Here is a 21,709-nt window from a genome sequence, read left to right on the forward strand (position 1 = left end):
GTGAATGGCACCAGATATTCCTATTTGTATCATTAGAAAAAGAAAAGAGAAAATGAATTTTGTAGTGCAGGTCGGTGGGACACAAAATGAAACTATGATTTCAACCTAAGCATGGAATGGCGTTGCATTTTTGCTGGCAATAAATAAAATCCTTGGGTCTTAGATAGGTAATTGTAATCCTTGTTACTGCATATGGACCAATCCTTTTTCCCAGAGTGGATTGTCTCAAAATTGCAAGCAGTCGTGTTAATCAAATATTTTAATCTCAATTCCCAAGTGTACATATTTTTTGTAGTTATACAGTGTGTGTCCCTGTATAACAATGTCTGTGGATACATTACTAAACAGAAAGATGACTAAATTGAAGGCATTTTAATGAGGTTCGTCAATGTAACGGACCTCATAAACTTAAAGAGCTCTTCCAAAGTTCAGATGATAACACGTCCCACTCTGCTCATACAATAAGAGCTGGGAAATTTTATGACTGAAGTTAATATTTGTGTGTGTTTCACTTTGGTGAACAGAAGAATTGATAACTTTTTTACAGCTGCGTATGTGACCTATCAATGAGCAATGACATATATTCAGTATTTGTTTGCAGTTTCCACATCACTGGCTCGTAGAAACTCAGACTATTATTTTTACTGGTGAATGTTTAAAGCATATGTATAATCCTTTGATACTGTATACGCCATATATTTAGCAAGTCTAAATTTTCGTGAATCGCGACTTCCCAACGATTTCATGAGTGTTTAAATTCGCAATCGTGGAGTACTGTACTGAACGGAGAAATGTGTACGTGTGTGTCATGTTCATATCGGGATCAGATTTATCGTGAATAGCTCAGTTGGTAGAGCATCGGGCTAGCATCCGGAGGTCTCGGGTTCGAATCCCAATGGAATCCCATTTTCTTTGCTCATTTTTCCACTGATGAAATAAAAACCTTGCGAAATATTTGACGTATACAGTAGTTTGATAATGGATCTATATGACGTGTAATATATGAAACGACGTGTTTATGTCTGAGCCACTTACTGCAGCATGGAAATGAATCAGTACTATACACTGGTATTTTTTATTCAGACAGGGCGCAAGTATGTTTGACACATAATAGGCATATCATTGAGCTCAGCTAAAGGGAGGAGCAGATTTTGATTAAATTCAGTTTGATTTAGTTTGAGTCCTCACCCCCTCCCCCCACTGCAGTCAAAATAATGTTGCAATAATTTCAAATTAAAAGCCCACTCTTTGTTCAAGTTCACTGCTATGAAGACTATAAGGTCAGACCAACAACGTAGTAAAATTCTCTTTAGAATTTCTCAAAATTGTGCAGAGTATGATTTCTTCTTCAGTTCATGCCACAAAAGAAATTAAGTACTTTTTTTTTTAAAGTGAAATGAAGAATTGTCAGGCCATTACATCATAACCTCTTCTATTCTTCTTTCTTTTTATTGACGACCTGTGACTGATATTGTTGTTCTGGGAAATCTTGTGGAAATTGCACAACATCGTCGTCGTCGTTGTTGTTGTTGTTGTTTGCCAATTTTGATAGTATTTTCACAGTTTGTTTTTCTTTTTGGCTGTATGCCCTGACTGTATTCTTAGTTGGAAAGGTACACTGAGCATGCATGGGATGGGTATGCAATGTAATATATACAAAATGCTTGATAAATACAAAATTGTCTACCATTTTATAGATATTAGTGGAAAAATGAGCAAAGAAAATTGGATTCCATCGGGATTCAAATCCGAGACCTCCGGATTGCTAGCCTGGTGCTCTACCGACTGAGCTGTAGAAAGCCCTAGTTCAGTGTTTGTCCCAAAAACCCTAAATTCTCAATGCTCGGATGGCCAGAAGCTATAGCAGTGTGTATGTGTGTGACACACATGCGCACACCTGGCATAAACCTGAAAGATAATTCAACTTGGAAATAAATGTGAGGGATCACCAAAGTGATGCAGCTCTTTGAGTATGTAACAAACGCAAACAGAACAAAACTGACCAGAAATTAATATGATTTATTACGGGAAAAATGAGCAAAGAAAATGGGATTCCATCGAGATTCAAACCCAAGACCATGTTGTAGTTTAATACACTAGAATAAAATTGGTACAATAAGACGGGGCTCGAGTGATGTCTCCACTAATAGCTCTGAATGTTGCTCTCCCTTGTTGCAGAGATGGGATTGCCAAGTCACTCTATACATGCCTGTTTGCCTGGCTGGTTAGGAGCATCAACAGTATTACGGGTCAGGCGGGCAAGATGACATCCATCGCCATCCTCGACATCTTTGGATTTGAGGTATGACATCATATAGGGCCAAGAGGATGTCTTAATCAAGCTAGATACTGAGGCAAAATATCTTTTGCATTCTCATGCCACTCATTAAGCTTAACCCATTAAAGACCTGTCCCGAATTTACTCGGGCAGGTGTCTATGGGAAATGCGTGTTGCTCTTCCTCAATAGGTTAAACCTATTCTAACTGGGGGGGGGGGGGGGGGGTCAAATTGACCCCCCCTCGACGTTTCGCGCCACGATTCCGCAACGCGCAAAGATTTTGCCGCGTCGTTTCATGACTTTTTTCATTGAAGTCTCCCGCATATTTTGAGACCAAATTTGCGACGTCTGGGTACACAGTTCTGAAGTTATGCAATGTTTTGCATATATGCATGTCAACCCGAAAACCGCTCGAATTCATGATTTCCTGTGCAGATCCAATGCAAACTGTGTTTTTTTGTTTAATTGATATAAATTAGATTATTTCAACTTTTAACCATTGAAATAAATCAATTCTAATGTAGATAAGCTTGAAAAAGTGCCTCCAACAAATTTTGGCAAAAAAAAAAGAAAACAAAAGATCGAAAAAACAATAAAATACATAAGAAATTAACAAAACAATAAAAAACAAAAGAAAATGATTTTGATTGCGCTATTTTTGTGCAAGAAAATTGTTTGATGTGTCTTGAGGAACTCTGACACAAAAAATTAATAATCCTTCAGTCTTTTTGATGGAGTTATAGGTGAAAATATGATTTCATGCATTAATTTGCATAATTAATTTATCATAAAATATGAAATCAACATTTTTCTATTGTATGACCATGTAATCTTGTAGTTGACATCCAGCTCTATGTTCAGGCAAAATTTTGCAGCGATCGCCTGATCGATGGCCGAGATCTGAAGGGGGGGTCAGATTGACCCCCCCTCAGTAAAAACTTGGTCTCAAATAGCCCAGTTAGAATAGGGTTAAAGACCCAGTGGCATGGGAAGAGAAGATAGACCTGATTGAATCGATCTTCATTTGCTGCCCACTGGGAATCATTCGAAAACCACAGCTACCACAGCCTGCTTGCCCGTCAGTGAATAGGGAGCTTTAGATTTTGACGCGCGGACGTTTGAGCCGACGCTTGCGCTGCACGTTCTCCTCTCCCTGCGTCGTGTGGAAAAGTAGCTTTAGATTACGCTGGGACGCAACGTATAAAAAACAAAATCGCGCCCCCATATGATCAGTGCATGAAGAAGCTCTCTACGTCGCAAACTGTGCGGACGTGAAAATAGCCCAGTACGCGTAGTGAAAAACTCAGGCGACGCAAGCTAAAAATAGATTGACTTTACGCGCGCTACTGCGCATGCTCAAAACATGTTTTTTCCCTCTGAACGTCCGCGCATCTAAAATCTAAAGCTCCCTAATATGTGTATTGAAGCGTACGCTCATCGGTGACGTTCAACTCCAGTCAAGATTCCTCCGCTGTGTATGTACTTACCGAGAGATCATTAATGAATCTACGATGTACACTCAACTCATTTTAGGGATTCTTGAGTATGTCCGAATGGGGCCGGCCGAGCCTTCCCATACATGAATCCCCTTGATACTGGGTCTTTAAAGCGATTATAAAGTAAACAGAGGAATTGTTATTTATTTTTTTAGTTTTTAAAGCCGTTGAGTATGGGGTGATTTTGCTAAAAAACACATGTCCCATAGACACATGCCCAAGTATACTCCGGACTAGTCTTCAACAGGTTAAACAGGTTGAAAATGTATTGCCATAAGTAATTCACTAATGGCAAATTATGCCAAAAATTAGGAAAACACCACCTATACCTACCCTCTTCCACATGTCATGAGTGATATATATAGCAACACTTTGAGGTGGGATAATGTGGTTCTTATCTGTTTGCTTATGCCTGGGTATGTGTGTGCATGGTCAATATATTCTGCAATACATACAAGTTGAATTCTACCAGTAATTGATTTTTCAGGGATATTATTGATTTTCTAATAGCAGAGATAAGTGACAGCTCTTTGACCATATGAAAAAAAAAAACACACACAAAAAAAAACAAACAAAAAACTGAAGTAGTCAATCAAATGAAATACCTTGTAGATTTATTGAAAATATGTGATGAATTGAATGAGTATATATACTGCCATCAATATTTTGTTACACCTAAAGAATGAATATGATGTCACCAGTCAATGAATGCACTAGAAAGTATGAAGTGAGTATCAAGTATATAATGCTACAATAAGGATATGATTTACAAGTGAGTATTGAATATATAATGCTACAGTGAAGATATGATAACAAGCAGTTGCATGTATGAATAAATGATAGAATAGAACAATAGATACACAGATGAACTCAAAGGTACCCTTCATAAATTTACTATTTGTACCTGTTAGCATCACATGTTTTCTACATGTCTGTGAAAGAGCCTTACATATGTGGGGAGATTGGTGAAGTGTGAGGTAATCATATAGCAAGAGCAATCGAGGGAGACAGAATGCAGGAAAGACAGAGAGATATACAGAAAGAAGAACAACTGTTCACTTGTTTTCTTGGTTCAGGTCTTCCAAGTGAACGGCTTTGAACAGCTGTGCATCAATTATGCAAATGAGCATTTGCAGTTCTACTTCAACAAGCACATCTTCCAGCTTGAACAGGTACAGTACTTTCACTTCTTGTACAATGTATATCTATTCATTTCAAGTGGTGAAAAGTCCCTTAGTTGGACTCAAAGTCCTCTGTGTCAGTGCTACATGGCAAGTGGTTGTGAATTTCATGTCCTTGAGACATATAAATGTAGGTTGACAAGAAATATTGAATGGAATATTGAAGGAGAAATATTGAATTGACTATTGAAGGAGAAATGCAGTCACAATCCTGTTCACATTGCACAACATTCTCCAATCCTGTTCACATTGCACAACATTCTCCAAGAGAAGGATATAGAAATGAATGTAAAATTGATTTCATGACCTGTCTTCTGTCATCTCTTGCTAGTTTTGTGGTGCTCATATTGTCCTCAAAACACACACACACACACACACACACATACTCACAAACAAACAAGCAAGAGGACAAGACATTTACAATAACATACCCAATATGGGAACATGGCAGTGTGGGAACATGGCGATGGTGATCTTGGAATATCTTGAAAGATGAAAAACAAAAGCAAAATTTGCCATTACAAGCAGACCAATGAGCGTGTTCAAATGTGAATGAGTTAAGGGCAAACAAAACATCTTTACAAGTGCTCAAATTCTCTTAGAACATGTGCACAACACGACAGTATATCCTCGACACATTTTTTTTTCCTTGGGGGGGGGGGGGGGGGGTAACAATATGATAATTACATGTCATAAACAGATTGGCTCTTTCAAAGCAAGAATCAGATGTCCATGGCTGGCAACTTAACCCCGAGCAGACAAAACCATGCAAATAATCACTTTACGTTTTTGTTGATGCACAGATGGAGTACGCCAAGGAGAAGATTCAATGGCAGACGATTAACTATGTCAACAACCAACCAGTCCTGGACCTGCTGGCCAAGAGGCCCACTGGTATTCTTCACTTGGTGGACGATGAGAGCAACTTCCCAAAGGTTATATGTCGCCCTCTTTAGCTCAGGCTTATTTAGGGATATATTGAATGAATGGGATAAAAAGTCTGTTAGTGGTTGCTGTGATTTGTTAGATCCTTCCTGTGTCTTGTTTGTGGTGTAATATTTGATTGACCAGATCATAATGACAATAGTACACAGTGCATGAGTGAATGGTTTCATACCCAAGTGATCTTGCTTTGGATTTGCATATCGAGATGCATTTTTCATCTTTTCATTATTCTCTTTCCTTTTATTGATGATTAGATGGGTTTTAGGTGGCCAAGTTAGAGAACTATTGTTTAAAACCCTTATATCCTTTCATTACCCAATTGCCAACAAGATCCATAAATCTCCATAAATGTTGTACAGGGACTTATCACCGGTTCCCATAGGCAATGAATGAAGAAATTTTTTGTTCTTAGAAGTATAGAGAACATTATAAGTCACAGGAATTTACATTTTCCAACCTATTGTTTTGTTTTGTTTGTTTGTTTTATCACTCTTAGAACTCACTCATTATATTGCTGACATTTGTTCACTGTGATAATAATGCCTGAGATTTTTCAACATGATGTATCAATGTAATTTATTAATCAGGGCACGGAGAAAGCCTTGGTAGAAAAATGCCACTACCACCACACCACCAACCCAATGTACGGCCGCCCCAAGCAGCCGCGGTTGGAGTTCTGCATCAAGCACTACGCCGGCCCTGTGGTCTACTACCTGGACAACTTCATCACCACCAACCGGGACGTGCTCAAGCCGGAAGTGATGGAGATGTTCAAGAATAGCCACAACCCGGTGAGTTTTTCTTGTTTTGATCTTACTGATCAAAACCTTGTTGAACCTTATTCTACTCTATGCTTCACCCAATAAGTTCCATGATATATGCTAATAAAAGTATGTGTTGGACGTGTCTTGGTGGCAAGGATGTTGATACCAAAGGTTCAACCATTTGTAACAGCCATCAATTCATTTCACTACAAAATATATTACTGTTTTTTAACAAATTGGCTTACACCTAGCTTTTTGATACATGATAAACATTCAACCCAGCCGTGGATTAATTTAGATTGTTTTGTTGAGGTGCATTAAACATTGACATGGAAAGATCGCTTCCACTCGGCGCTTTGACAAGCTATAGTAATAGCAGTACAGTAATGACAGTAGATAAAACCTTCACAAGTGAACATGTGGAATGAAATTTGGCTGTGCTTTTGAGTATTGTTGTTGCACTGTCGTGAGATCCTGATGAGGAAAATATTTTTTAAGACAGAAATTATTTGTCACTGGTTTAAATTACTACAGATGTTTGTCTTGAAAATAGCTTTATAACTAGCTTTTGATTTATGAATGTATTTCAAAAGTATTATCATCACAGGCAGAAATCACTGGCATGATATCATTGGGTGACAAGGTGTACAATAACAGCAGATAAAAATTTTAATTGATAACAGAGCATGATAGGTACAAAAAGGGAAAAAGAATATTGCTGAGAATGGCTTACAAAATTGAGTATGTTTATGTTTGCCATTCATCATCGCAGTAACACCACAGTTGCTTTTTTTACCTGTGTTTTTACAGTAGTGGCCTATGTTCTCTCAAGGCTTTTAAATGTATCTGTTCTTACGTTATGCTTTTCAGTAGATTTAATCAACTTTGCATTCATTGTTGGTCAGTTTTTGCTGTTCTGGGCAAGTTTCAAATGAACTTACTTGCTTTCAAGAAGAACTCGTGGTTCAAGGATTGAAATGAAATTATGGGGTCTAGGGCAATTACCCCGAACCCTTCCCCTTCCCTTGACCCTAATCCTAATCCTGCATCTAATCCTAACCCTAACCCAAACTCCTAACCCTAAACCTAACCCTAATCCTAATCTTTACTCTGACCTCACCACTATAAACCAGTATTTAGCCGGTGTAATTGCCCTCTGGGAGTAATTCCCCGGATATGGAAATTTTGGTATGTTGATATAAACCAGTGCATCTGAATCTGAATGTGAGTGCCACTTGAATTAGCCATTATCCTTCCTTCCACAGATGCTTGCTGACATGTTCGTGCTGCTACAGACGCTGGAGCGGCAGCGAGCCATGATGCTGTCGGAGGGGGCCAGCGGGTCAGGCGGGCTGGGAGGCATGCGCAAGATGCGCCCCTCTACCGTGGTAACGAGGTTCAACGAGTCCCTGCTGGAACTGATCGGCACCATGAACAAGTACGGCTCTTCATATTATTAACTCTGCCAAGGAGAGGTTATGTTTTTGTTGCCGTTGTTTTGTTTGTTTGTCTGTCTGTCTGTCTGTTTGTTTGTTTGTCTGTTTGAAAATAACCCAAAAAGTCATGAATGGATTTGAATGAAGTCTTCAGGAAAAGTTGACACAAGGAACAGATGATTAGATTTTGTAGTGACCTGGATCGGATCACCGTCTTGATCCAGGATTTTTTTTTTTGGTGGAATTTTTTCAAGGCTTCGTTATTATGGGGAAATAGGGCCAACAACAAGGGAATTCAGACTGACTGTATTCAAAATGCGCATATGCACACTGAGCGCGTGCTCAAGGGGCAAAAATAAGCTAAGGTTATCAGAGACACTAAAAAGGATTCTTTATCATTAGGAAATAGGGTCATATTTAGCATTGTATGTGACTATAGGTGGAAGTGAACTGCGTGGCAGGGGTTTAATCAAATAGAAAAAAGAAGAAGAAGATTAAAAAGATTAAAGAAAGAAAAAATTACTAAAAGGAAAACAGGCTATAGTCCAGGTTAATTTGAGTAGTCACGCATTAATTCAGATTACAACTACAGTCTGTAGTATAAGAACAAGGAGGAGAGCATTCTGTAGAGACCAGTGAATGACTCGCCAGAGATGGCGCTATACACTAAAACCCAGTGAGAACATACATTGGCATCAGCATTTCTTGATCACTGTAACCTTTTAAGGAGCAGGCACCAAAGTGGTATTAAATGGACACATTGGTATATAGCCTGGAGAATTTCTGGAGATAATCAGAAGAATTTTAAAAGTGGAACTCTGCTCAGTGTCCAACCCTTTGTGTGCTTTGAGTGTTGATTGGCACAGAAAATGCATGGCATTGTACACACTGTCCAAAGTCCTTGGTACAGAAATGGTTTAGTTGACTTTGACAAAGAGTAAAGCTTAAAGGAACTGTCAAGTGCAAGATTAATTATAATTATACTTCATGATAAGCAAGTTTTGGAATATCAAACATCAGTATTTTCATGAAACAGTGACACCTGTCACTATGACAAATGCAAGAATGATTTATATAAGAGTGATTTTATTATTTTTCTTTTAAAATACCACCACTAATCATCAACAGGTGTCATCCCTTCTTTGTGCGCTGCATCAAACCCAACGAGGACAAGGCACCGATGGTGTTCAGCACCGGCACCGTGCTGAGCCAGCTCCGATACAGCGGGATGTTGGAGACGGTGCGCATCCGACGGAATGGTTTCCCGATCCGCATGACCTTCCTGGCTTTCATGAACAGGTCTGTAGCGTTGTAATCCATGAACTCCTTGGAGAGTTTTGCTGCAGAAATTATCTTGTCATCAGTATGTCTTTGGCTACTCTGAATTTGTCGTCATACTGTTAAAGTGGATCTTTGTTTTGTTTTGTTTTGCATGACAAGAAACTGGCACAAAAAAAAAAAAAAAAAAATGAAAGCATGCATTTTTTTTTTTGCTTGTTATTTATATGTTTTTGTTTTGATTCCGCAGACTTAAAACATGAAATTCATCGTACTGGGAGAAGGGTGAAAAATGACTTGCACAAAATTGTTTGCTTTTACATTACTATGTATTGGATGAAGATTAGACAGAACTGGTTTCATTCACTATTGACAATCTGCACAAAGCTGAAAAAATACACAAATAAGCCATGCTGATAAAGAAATATTAAATTTGATTCTCTGAATTGTGTCGTCAATGTATGGATGAGTCATGAAATTAGGGTCCAAGAGTTTTTTTTGTTTGTTTTTTTGATAATTTTGCAAAATAGGATTCAACTAATCAAGCGATCAATGATGAAAATAATGAGTTTTATCAAAAATTCAAGCAATGAATGATGGCAATCCCTAATGATGAAAAGCTACAAAACCAAAGAACAGAAGTGTAGTTTCTGGCATCTGATGAATTAATTAACATATACTAAATCAGAATGTTTGTGAGGTGTGACCATTGTTTGCTTTGCTGCAAACATGGAATACTTTAAAGGGTACCAATTAATGCATACAAGTGTCTTTTGGAGACAGTAAATTACATACATAAGTACTCTTGCAACTGATTGACAAATTACTCTCCATCAACGTTATTTATGTCAATGTTGGGCAATTTGTCAATTAGTTGCATGAAAACATCTTGATGAAGAAATTTCACGAATTTGAATAAATACTCTTGTCTTCAAATTCATATACAAGGAAGTGAACTGAGATTGTGCAGAGGTTTTCACTTTTACATCAATGAAATGAAGGAGACAAAGAGGGCGCTGTAACATCAGTTTGCACTTTAGGATGGCTATAAAAAAAAATAAAAAAAAATCATGTGCCATACAAAATCCTGTAAAGTTTATGTTGTTGTATTTTTCTGTGTGCCCTGGGTAGGCCCTACAGATAACCACTTCCTCATCAATGCACTTTGGGATTGCTTAAAAACAAAAGTCCCATGCCAAATGAAATTCTGTTAGATTTATTAAGTTGATGTTTTTTTCTGTGTGCCGTGGGACAGATACCGCTTCCTCATCAGTGCAGCCATCACGTTCCGTGCCACCGCCAAGGAGCTTTGCCAGGAGATACTCTTCAGAGTGGGAGACCACTTCAGGCGGGACTACCAGCTTGGGGCGACTAAGGTAAGGGGCACAACCTCCAATCCAGTCATGTGATGGTCCAATTCCTGCATACAGACACCCTTTTCCTGGGCTGGAAATGTTGAAATAGCTTATTGTTCAGTGTACTTGTATGTTTGAAAAGTGTCAGTGAGTTAAATGTCTTATAAGTGACCGGTATGAAATCAGTTGTAAGTCATCCTTTAGCTAATCTTGAATTCTTCTGAAGATTATCTCATTGTACTATTTCTCTTCCATTTACCATCCAGTAAATAGAAAAAAAAAATAGTTTCTTCCCCATTTTCTATAGTTTTGTTTGTTTATTTTAATATTCATTCAATAGGCAGACAAATGGTGTGTGTCATCAAAGAGGTATCACACAGTGATAATTGTAATTGTCTGAATCAAAAATGTGTGCAAAAATTGAATGACATGAGAAAGATTTTAACAACTGTGTAAAATTCTTGATAGGAAGTTGTCTTTATGTGCCCTCATAGCTGGATAACAAGGCTACAACAATTTATTATGTGTCACATTATAGGAAGGATACAAGAATTCCCCCAAAAGTGATATTTCATGAAAGGTTCACATTCCCTTGTCTTGTTACATCACAATAATGGCCAAAGTGCTTTGAAATCCAAAAAGTCTGAAATGTGCCATTTAAAAACTGGCTACTTTGTGTGTTAAAGATGATATTAAGATCCTGCCTATGGAAGGAGGCAGGCACATGCTCTTTCATGTGCTGGCAAAATGATATAATGTGGAATTTTGTTAATAATTTTTTATATCATTACACTTATGTGACATCAATATTAGCTATTGAAGATATGTCATCCAATAATGGATTTATTCAACAATATATATTTCCTGCAAGTAGGAAAAAAAATATCACATTCTGCTCTCTTTCTATTTTTGGTTAGTGTTTTTCATAATCATCCAATAGACTTGCGAATGGTGTTTGTGTTGTATATAATTTGTAGCTTCAAACTTATTGTCCAATGTACATTTATATTTGGGGTATATTCCCCTTTGATAGCACGAGACCTTAATCTGCATACAACTCTCTTTCTTTCTGCCTCCTTCGAGCAGGTGTTCCTCAAGGAAGCTCTCGAGAACCACCTGGAGTACGAGCGCTCCAAGATCATCACAGGGGCAGTGCTCGTCATCCAGCGCCACCTGCGGGGCTACCTGGCCCGGCGCCACTATCGGGCCGTGCGCCGCAGCACCCTCAAGCTGCAGGCCCTGAGCAGGGGCTACCTGGCCCGGCGCCGCACCAGGGCCATCATCAGAGGGGTGGTGTGCCTGCAGGCCCTGCACAGGGGACGCATGCAGAGGAGGGCCTACTACCTGGTGAGTCTGGTGAACCATTATGGAAGAAGCCAAGCAATCAAAGACACAGGATTTTGATGCATACTTTTACAAACAATTCACGGCGATATTGATTATATAAAAGCTTGTTACATGAAAACAAATAAGAATACTAACTCAACATGACTTCAATTTCCTTGGAATCAAAATCGTAACACATATCTATTTTCCATGTAGGATACACTCTTTAATGAATATTATTATCATCATAGTCTTTCTAAACCTCTCTTTGATATCAAGACAGCATATCTTGTCTGCTTACTTTTGAAGTAAGTCAGACAATATAGTGCTTCTGTGGTCCGTGTCAAGAAACAGTTGTGAAAGAGTGCATTAAAGCAGAAATATATGATTGAGTGTTTCACAAAGTGAATATATACTGTTGTGTGAGTTTTATATTGTGTACTTGCCATTTCAAAAACATCTGAAGGAGCCATTTAAACTTTAACCCGTTGAGGACGGTTTGATTTTGCTACAACATGCATTTCCCATAGAAAGCTGCCCGAGTATACTCGGGACTCGTCCTCAACGGGTTAAGCCTTTGAAACTCTGTTTCATTGTTTGTTTATATGACTTCATTCTATTCAGTGAAGAGCACTTTAAATTGTAAGTACTCTCCATAGATAATTCAGCTTAATTTCTAGCACATGTAACTGCACTACAAGACAAAACATTGTGATTCTCCATGGAGTTTGGCTCAACTCATTACAATTAGTGTGTGATGCATTACAAGAGGAATCCTAATTGGTTGTGTGATTATTTTGCTCAGATGTTGCAGAAGGCAAAGGAGGAGCGAGAGGCAGAGGAGAGGCGGAAAGAGCAGAGGAGACGAGAGGAGGAGGAGGAGGCAGAGAGGAGGCGTGCCAATGAAGAAGCCATGGCCAAGCTGGCTGCCGTGGCAACCGCATCACCTTCATCCAGGCGTCCCCTCCCTACCCTGCCTCCTACCCAGCCCCAGACAGACTTGTCCAAGGTTGACATTCCCTACGAGCTGCATCTCTTGCTCAAGAGTGGTAAGATGAAAATTGTTAATAGTTCCCTCTCGTCAGCACGTCACTATTCCTGTAATTTTGTATAAACTTGCCTTGTATTTCAAGAACCATGGACAACAGACTGTAATGTTGCAATCATGCCATCTCCTGTATCAAGAGGCAAAACACAGTCCCTTGGATAAGACATACAATGTGTGTAATAAAATTTGAGGTCCGATATACGAGAGAGTTGCAAACGAACCCATGCACACAAAAGATCCTGCTTGACTACATGCAAACCTTGTGAAGTGATCCACCTCAAATGCACACAGTAAAGAATTTCTATGTACCATTTTATTAGTATGCTGTCCCAGGTGATTTGTGTTTATATTAATACTGTTTTTTCATTGTCTGGTTAAATGAATGTTAGAAAAGACAATACATGTAACTGTGAATGTAGTCTAAATGTATTTTTACTTAAGTAGAATTTGTTTCCAGTGTTGGCAAGTTTCTTGACCAATGAAACTAAAGGGCATTTTTTTCCCCCAAACTCAGATAATGATATCTAGGATGAGGGAAACACCTAGTGACAAATTTGAGGAAAATCAGGAACTCTGCTCAAGATTTCCCATGAAAATGTACGCTCTTGAAAATATAGCTGTAAAAAGTATAATTCCTGCTTTTACTTCCTTCAATATATGTTAACATTTTAAAACTCTGCGTGGAATCAGTTAAGATCGCCATCCTGTGGAGCAAGTCCGTAATGAAATCATCATCTAGCCTCCTACATGTATGTAACAAGCACACTCTCTCTTTCTTGTCAGGCTGGAATCCGCCGCACACAGAGAGGAATTTGATCAAGGTCGTAGGTCAGGTGGCCCATCATGACAGAGCCTTCAGCTTCCCCACCAATATCAACGATAATCCCTTCTCCAAATACGTCAACATCTACTTCAAGGTGAGATGAGGCTTCTTTGTCATAATCTAAAAGAGCATTTGCCTTTGTCTTCATCTGCTCATTTTCTAGATTTGTTCCTTTCTTTGTTGTTGTTTTTGTTGTTTTGTTTGTTTGTTTGCTTTTTGTTTTTTTACTATTCCTGTTTTCCTTCTTCTTCCTCCTGTCCTACTTCTTTTTCTTCTACTGCTTTTTATTGTCCTGTACTTTTCTTCCTGTTTTTTTTTATTTTCCTTTGTTTATCTCCTCTGACTAGGGGATTGACCGTAATGATAAGTCCAAGGACAGGAGTCAAAGTGGGAGCTTAAACATCATGCCATAGCTCAAGAAATTCAGTATGAGATTTTATCAATCCTTTGGCCAATTTCATAAAGATTGATGTTTGGTTGATGCAATTAAAAAAATGTCAGGCTCGATCTGCTATTAAATCTGTGCTCTCAATTAAGCGTAAGTATCTTTATGAAACAGACTTACAATCTGTATTGATCTTATGCTGGCATCACTGAGATACATTCAATAAATTGAGTGCAAGATCAGTTGTAACTCTTTATGAAACAGGCCACTGATGTCACTAAATTGTAACATTGGAAATTACTGGAATGATTTTGGACAGATTTGTTAATGGTCAGGGTCACAGAAATATTTCTCTTTTTTTTTTTCTTTCTTTCTTTTCTTTTTGAAGTAGACAGCCCATGACTGGTTGGATAGGGCATCAGTAAATTTATGAAGTAAATTTACATATGGAGATGTTTACACAACATGATATTACAAAATACAGGAGAGTTAAGAGTTCTTATCTAAAGTGAAAATGAGATTACTGCATCATGGAGTTTATCTACATTATATGTCTCAAATGGATAGATAAGAAAGAATAATATGTGAGTCATTCCAAAGGAGTTTAAAGATATTCCAGCGTACTCAATTCCATTTTCTCCATGCTCTTTCTATTCTCTCAAGTCGGATGGTTTTGGCTTCATGGACTCGCCGATCACAACGGGCTTCCACCTCCTCAACGAAGCCGACAATGAGGAGGCGATTGCCGTCTTCAAGCTCATCCTCAGATTCATCACGATGACTGACCCCGGCAATGACGCCACCAAGAAGACGCGGGACTTCATCATGGGCAACTACATCGTCCAAAAAGTTAGAAAACATCTCGTTCAGAATCGTTCTCTATCTTTATTGTCTCTTTGGTTTGAGTTTATTGATGATTGAAAATGGAAAAGTAGATCAACCGCTAGAAAGTTGTAAATATGCTTGATTCATTGTCACTGACTACATACTGTTTCATCACATTTTTTTATGCCTCTGCAACGAAGTGGCCGGAGGCATTATGTTTTCGGGTCGTCCGTCCGTCCGTCCGTCCCGTTTTGTTTTTGTCAATATCTCTAGAACCGTGTGGTGGTTTTACATCAAACTTGGTATGAGGGTATATCCTTGGGGGATAATACTTTGTGTGGATTTTAGGGTCACAGGGTCAAAGGTCAAAGGTCACAGGTTATTTTGTGAAAAAAAAAAAATTGAAATTTCATGTTTTTCTCCATATCTCGCAAATGGTTCAAGGTATCTTCATGGAACTTAGTATATATGCTTGTACCGATGGGCAGTGATTATCTAGGGAAGTTGGGGTCATGGGTCAAAGGTCAGGGGTCAAAGGTCAAGGTCAACTCCTCAAAATATCACTACTTCCTTAAAATGCAATATGCCTGAAGGTTTTTTTTTTTTTTAACTTGATGTATGGCATGTATTACCCAAGAATATATATTTTTGGGGAAGTTTCTTGCCAAAAGGTCAAAGGTCAAAAGGTCAAAGGTCAAGTGAAAGTGCTAAATTGCACTTTTTCCTCCATATCTCGAAAGTAACTCAAGGTATCATCATGAAACTTACATATTTATGCATGTTCTACCTAACAGTGATTCTCTGTGGAACTGTGAGGTCAAAGGTCAAAGACCAGGTTTAGATAATGCTATTTTCCCATTTGATACTGAAATTATACTTTTTCTCAATACCTTGAAAATTACTCAATGCATAAACTTATAAAAGGGTCAAAAGTCAAGTAAAAATCATCAGTTCCCCAAATACCTGCACTCTGACATTTTAATCATTCATCCAATTGAACCTAGTTCTAGAAAGTGAACATTCAGCACATTTGTGTCAAACCTGTCATTTTAATATTTTGCCAATTGTGTGAAACTGTCATCACACATTGTCAAGACATTGTACTATAGACCTATTAGGAGAACCATGCATTATGGCGGAGGCATATCAGTAGCCGTAGCGATATATCTAGTTTTTTTTTTTTGGTATGTGTGTGTGTGTGTGTGTTAGCTTCAACATTATCCAAAATGTTTTCATATGATGAGTGATTCTTGGTCCATTAATCATGCCGTGACATTGCCATTGTGTTGTCATTATGATGTCATCATGTCATAATCTGCTTTATTTTCAAGTGATAATGACACAATTGTATGAGTGAGAATACTTGAGAGAGTATGTTTAAAACCCTGCAGGTTATGTTTGAATTAACAAGGAACATAATGAAAAAGTAGAAACTAAGTGCAAGGCATTTTTGTTCAATTCTTTGTGCAGGGACTGAACAACCCAAACATACGTGACGAGATCTACTGCCAAGTTTGCAACCAGACGTGGAACAACAGCAGCAACTCCATCCAGGAGAGGGCGTGGTTGTTGCTTAGCAACATCATGGCTGCATTCCCGCCATCACCCAAGCTCTACAACTACCTGTTGAAGTAAGTGGGATGCAGTCTGAAAAGTTTTAGATGGAGCAGGGACATAGAATAAGCAGATACCCGTGGACAGCATGCTCAATTCAGGAAAATATAAAATGAACTTGACGAAACTGTTCTTGTGTGAGAATGTTCTTAGATGTATAAGTTTGTTCCATCTCAATAAGATGTGAAGATATTGTACATATTAGGCATAGACACTTGAGGAGTGTATAATAGATAAATTTAGAAATTTCAAGACCTAATGGCCAACTTCTTAGTATAACAAGTTTTTTGCCAGTCTCTCATAACATGGTTAATAATATGACTGTGTGCAATTAAATTGTCTGTTTTGTAATTATTGTAACAATTTGAAGCAACTTAACTCTGTATGTCATTCTTAGAATGTGCACTTCATGCATATGAACATATAAACATAAACGTTCTTCCTTTTTTTAAATATATCTGTATACTAAATACACTTTTGTATTGAAATTTATACTTGAAAAAGATGATTTATCATCAATGGTTTTGTGTTACTTACACTGTCTAGGATGTAGATGATACATGCACACCACCATAGTCATAATCATTGTGCCCCAAAATGAAAACTCACTGCCTGCTTCTTTCACCCAGGTACGTCTCTGACCACGCCTATAACGGCTACAAGGCCTACTGCCAGCACAAGCTGCTGTCTTGCGACCACCATGCCACTGAGTCCAGGGGCAGCCGCACCTATCCGCCCACCCTCCTGGAGTGGAAGGCCCATCAGCTGCAGGCCAACATGTCCCTGGTCACTCGGCTGCCCGGAGACGAGGAACCCATCAACGTCCAGGTGGACTCCTGGACCACGGGAGAGGAGTTTGCCATGGCCGCGCTCAAGCAGAAGTCAGTGGAAGCTTCATTCTTCTTGTTTTTGGTGTGATGATGATGTTGATGGTGGTGTTGGTGAAGGTGGTGTTGGTGGTGTTGGTGGTGATGATGATGGTAATGGTGGTGGTAATGGTGGTGTTGGTGGAGGTGGTGTTGATGGTGGTGGTCATGATGATGATGGTGATGGTGGTGGTAATGGTGGTGGTGGTGGTGATGATGATGATGGTGATTGTTGTGTTAATGGTGGTGGTGGCGATGATGATGATGGTGGTGATGATTATGATAATGATAATGATAATGATAGTGATGATGGTGATGTGGTGGAGGTGGTATTGGTGTTGGTGGTGATGTCGATGATGATAATGGTGATGACAGTGATGATAATAGTGATGATAGTGATGATGGTGATGGTAGATAGTGATGTGGTGGAGGTGGTGTTGCTGGTGGTAGTGCTGATAATGGTAGAGAGGGCGATGATGATGATGGTGATGGTGGTGGAGGTGGTGGTGTTGGTGATGATAATGATGATGAAGATATTTGTCTATAATCTATCAAAGCACCTATTACCGCATGTAATGATTGTTCATAGACTTATTCCTTTGTAAAACTGTTCAATGTAATTTCCTTAACTTCCTCAGGGCTTGGCAGATATCCTTCTTATCAGAGCTTTGAACAGGAGCACAATGTACATGCAATGGATATATTTACTTCTTGCTTGCTAATAGCAGCGTCAAAGAGAAACATGCCTTACATTCATAGAGTAAGCCTCCTTCACCATGCAGAGAGATAACAATCTTACTTGAAGTTGAGAGTATTCAATGTCTTATATTGTTTATGGACATCTGTGTTGATACATTACTTTAAGATATCATCGGGATAATGGGATTAATGTTTAACTGATTTAAACTGAAGCATTATGCCACCTTAACCTTCAATGTAGAAATAACTTAATACTTTCCACTGAGCAAGAAAGCTGAGAATCTCTTTTTGGTGTCTCTTCTGAGATTTAGCATTTTCTGAAGAGTGACCAAATTGGCAACCTTCTTTGTCTGTGCAGGGGCTTGCAGAAGGAATACAGTGGCTGGTCAGTGGAGCTGATGGACGAAAATGTCCGCTTTGACCTCTCAGGACTGGACTTTGTCATGGACCTCATCTCCGAGATGGAGGTCCATCCTGAAATGCCCGTCAGCGAGTCGCACTTCATCGTTGCCGCGGAGACGATCATGAATGGGAGGATGCACCATCCAAGAACAGTGCGAAGAAGGTAGGAAATGGAGAAGCAGGAGTGCATAATGCATGACCAGACTGTTGCCTATCCTAGCATTGTCTTTGAACATGTACATATGACGTACTGCTATGAACTAAAAGAGGACAGTTTTGTACTGTGGGAGAATACCGGTAGTCAAATTAATGCCCCTGATTTTAGTTGGTCAATTTGGAGGTGGATATAGAGATGGATTCACCCAATGAGGTGTGTGCAAGAACAATTAATGAAGACAAGCACATATCAAGTACATGGTAATGGAATGCATTGACTAAATAGAAGTTGATGGAATAGCTCATAATTAAGTTTCTAATGCCTTAGAGGAAAATTATCAGTAGCTTTAAGAATGCTAGTAAACTGCAATTTCACTGGTTTCCATATTCGATGCAATCTAGGATATTACTCTCATCAGGTCAACATATTGCACTTGCCTCTTGACTCAGGCATAGTCCAACAAGGACAACTCTGGAGCACATTATGTCATCTAGGGGGTTAGGGATGATTGAGAGTTGCTGTAACAATTATTACAGTAATGACACAAATACTCATATTTGATTGGTTCGCCTTTAATGCTGCCATAGAAACTTCAATCATTATAACTTTATACAGTTGTAAAGAGCTTCATGAAAAATGATCTGAGTCTACTCATCATTTGGATAATGGATGATGCACAGTAGCTAACTGTGAATAGACAACCTAGCATGTAAGAAAACATGACACATACAGTGCTGATCGCGTTAAACTTACCTACGCGTAGAACCGCGCATCGGTAACGCGTACGCAAACACGTTTCAACGCGAACGCACCGACCGGCGGATCTCCTCCGGTTAAACTGTCTAGCGCCATCTACGGCGCCTAAGTGAAAGTATCGCGCGTAACTGCAATGCGATTTTGAGCCGCGCAAAATGTCGCATTGAAACACAATATTAATTTTGCAGTGGAACAGAAGAGAGTGATTCACTTAGTTCTTTACACTCGTAATGTTAAGATCTTTGTGAATAATTGGTGCCTTTTCTTTTCGCTCGCTTTTCAGCCTCTGAGGACGGAATTCACGGCAACAGAAAATAAGTGTCTGGTAATATAGATTGTCCGGGCTCTCAGTTACATAAATGACCTGTTGATTCGTTGTTGTTCTACATCGATTTACAGACGTTTTGCACTTGTTAATTAGCCATTCACTTTGTATATTGCTGTTCCAAACGGTCTACCGAATTTATCCTTCATTATTGATTCTCAAAGTTATGAAAACGAGGTGTCAGAACTGTTTTTATTATGTCCGTCAAGTAAATCGTTACACATCTGTATTTTTTTTTTCTAAAACGCAAACAGAAGGAAACTGACCATAGAAATGAATATATTTTATCAGTGGTAAATGAGCAAAGAAAATCGGACACATTCACGATAGAATCCCATTTTCTTTGCTCATTTTTCCGCTAATACATGTTTCCTCAAACGTTGAAACTAAATTGCGGCACCTCCTTTTCATACAAAAAAAAAAAAAGTCTGAAGGAAATAAAGCTGATCTTCTGTCTCACGAAGCGAGGTAATCGCGACAAAATGATTTTTTTTAATTTTTTTTTTTTAACCTCGCTCGTGAGACAGGAGATCAGCTTTATTTCCTTCAGTTTCTACACGATGATGAACATCTTCCCGACTAAAAAAAAAAAAAAAAAGAAGAAATGTTCTCCAAGTGAAATGATCTATCTCTTGGCTATAACTTCTTAGTTTATTAACTTAACATGACGTTGGAATTCGTTGTATTTTTGTTTTGAACGCGTTGAGTTGAAATTTATCTCGTTTTCTATTTAACAAAATGGTGTTGACGTTTATCTGATTTTTATCGTGTTACGATAACTATGCGATCAATCATTTTTTTTTTAATTATTATTATCTCAGTGTTCTCTGTTTCCGGGTGATGTTAATTTCGAAAGGTTTATTATTCCGAGGGTTCGTTATTCCGAAACACGCAAATTGCGAATACCGATAGTTATATTCCTCAGGTAGAAAGTGGAAAAGGCTTGCTTCATTCGAACACAATTGTATGTGATGGCGTTTGTTATTCCGAAGGTCGATTGTCGTTTCGTTAGTCGTTTCGTTGGAGTTTCGTTATTCTAGATTAACAAACCTTCCCTTATTTTCCGGCTAATGAATAGCCGGAATAAGCGAACCTTTGAGATAACAAGCATTCGGAAAACCTTTGAAATAACGAACATTCGGAATAACGAACTGAAAGCGAAAAAAACAATACCCGGAGAAAGCGCTGGAAGCTAACGCCTTCGAACTTCTGATGCCGGGGCATGCAGCTATCCAGGAGTGCACGTTCAAACGTTTTACGCCTTCGTCTCACCTTTGTCTGGCAAAGTAGTATTTATTTTTTCGTGTTTACCTCGCTTGGTGAGACAGAAGATCCGCTTTATTTCCTTCAGTTTCTACCACGATGATGAACATCTTCCCGACTTAAAAAAAAAAAAAGTCAACAATGAAAAAGAAAAATAAGGCTGGTCGTAAAAATATTAGCCAAGTGAAATGATTTATCACTTCGCTATAACTACGTACTTTATTAACATAATATGGCGGTGAAATTCGTTGTATTTTTGTTTTGAACACGTTGAGTTGAAATTTATCTCGTTTTCTTTTTCAACAAATGGTGTTGACATTTATCTGATTTTTATCGTGTTACGATAATTATGCGATCAATCATTCTTTTTTTTTTATTATCTCTTTGATCTCTGTTTCCGGATGATGTTAATTTCGAAAGGTTTATTATTCCGAGGGTTCGCTATTCCGAAACACGCAAATTGCGAATACCGACAGTTACATTCCT

The 21,709-nt window shown here is 38.6% G+C and overlaps 1 protein-coding gene across 1 annotated transcript in view; it reads left to right on the plus strand.

Moving 5' to 3' along the window:
* The window catches only part of LOC140232203 (unconventional myosin-XV-like), a 122,447-nt gene that overhangs the window by 2,034 nt on the left and 98,704 nt on the right, over positions 1–21,709 (plus strand). Inside the window, exons 2-15 of the mRNA XM_072312341.1 lie at positions 2,179–2,302; positions 4,852–4,947; positions 5,760–5,891; positions 6,489–6,692; positions 7,931–8,103; positions 9,230–9,400; positions 10,635–10,755; positions 11,821–12,081; positions 12,866–13,109; positions 13,892–14,025; positions 14,980–15,165; positions 16,612–16,772; positions 17,385–17,636; positions 18,679–18,885. Coding sequence (XP_072168442.1) covers positions 2,179–2,302; positions 4,852–4,947; positions 5,760–5,891; positions 6,489–6,692; positions 7,931–8,103; positions 9,230–9,400; positions 10,635–10,755; positions 11,821–12,081; positions 12,866–13,109; positions 13,892–14,025; positions 14,980–15,165; positions 16,612–16,772; positions 17,385–17,636; positions 18,679–18,885 — 2,466 coding nt within the window. The remainder of the gene's footprint in view (positions 1–2,178; positions 2,303–4,851; positions 4,948–5,759; positions 5,892–6,488; positions 6,693–7,930; positions 8,104–9,229; positions 9,401–10,634; positions 10,756–11,820; positions 12,082–12,865; positions 13,110–13,891; positions 14,026–14,979; positions 15,166–16,611; positions 16,773–17,384; positions 17,637–18,678; positions 18,886–21,709) is intronic.

This window comes from Diadema setosum, chromosome 8 (assembly GCF_964275005.1).
Source record: "Diadema setosum chromosome 8, eeDiaSeto1, whole genome shotgun sequence".
NCBI classification, from domain to species: Eukaryota; Metazoa; Echinodermata; class Echinoidea; order Diadematoida; family Diadematidae; genus Diadema; species Diadema setosum.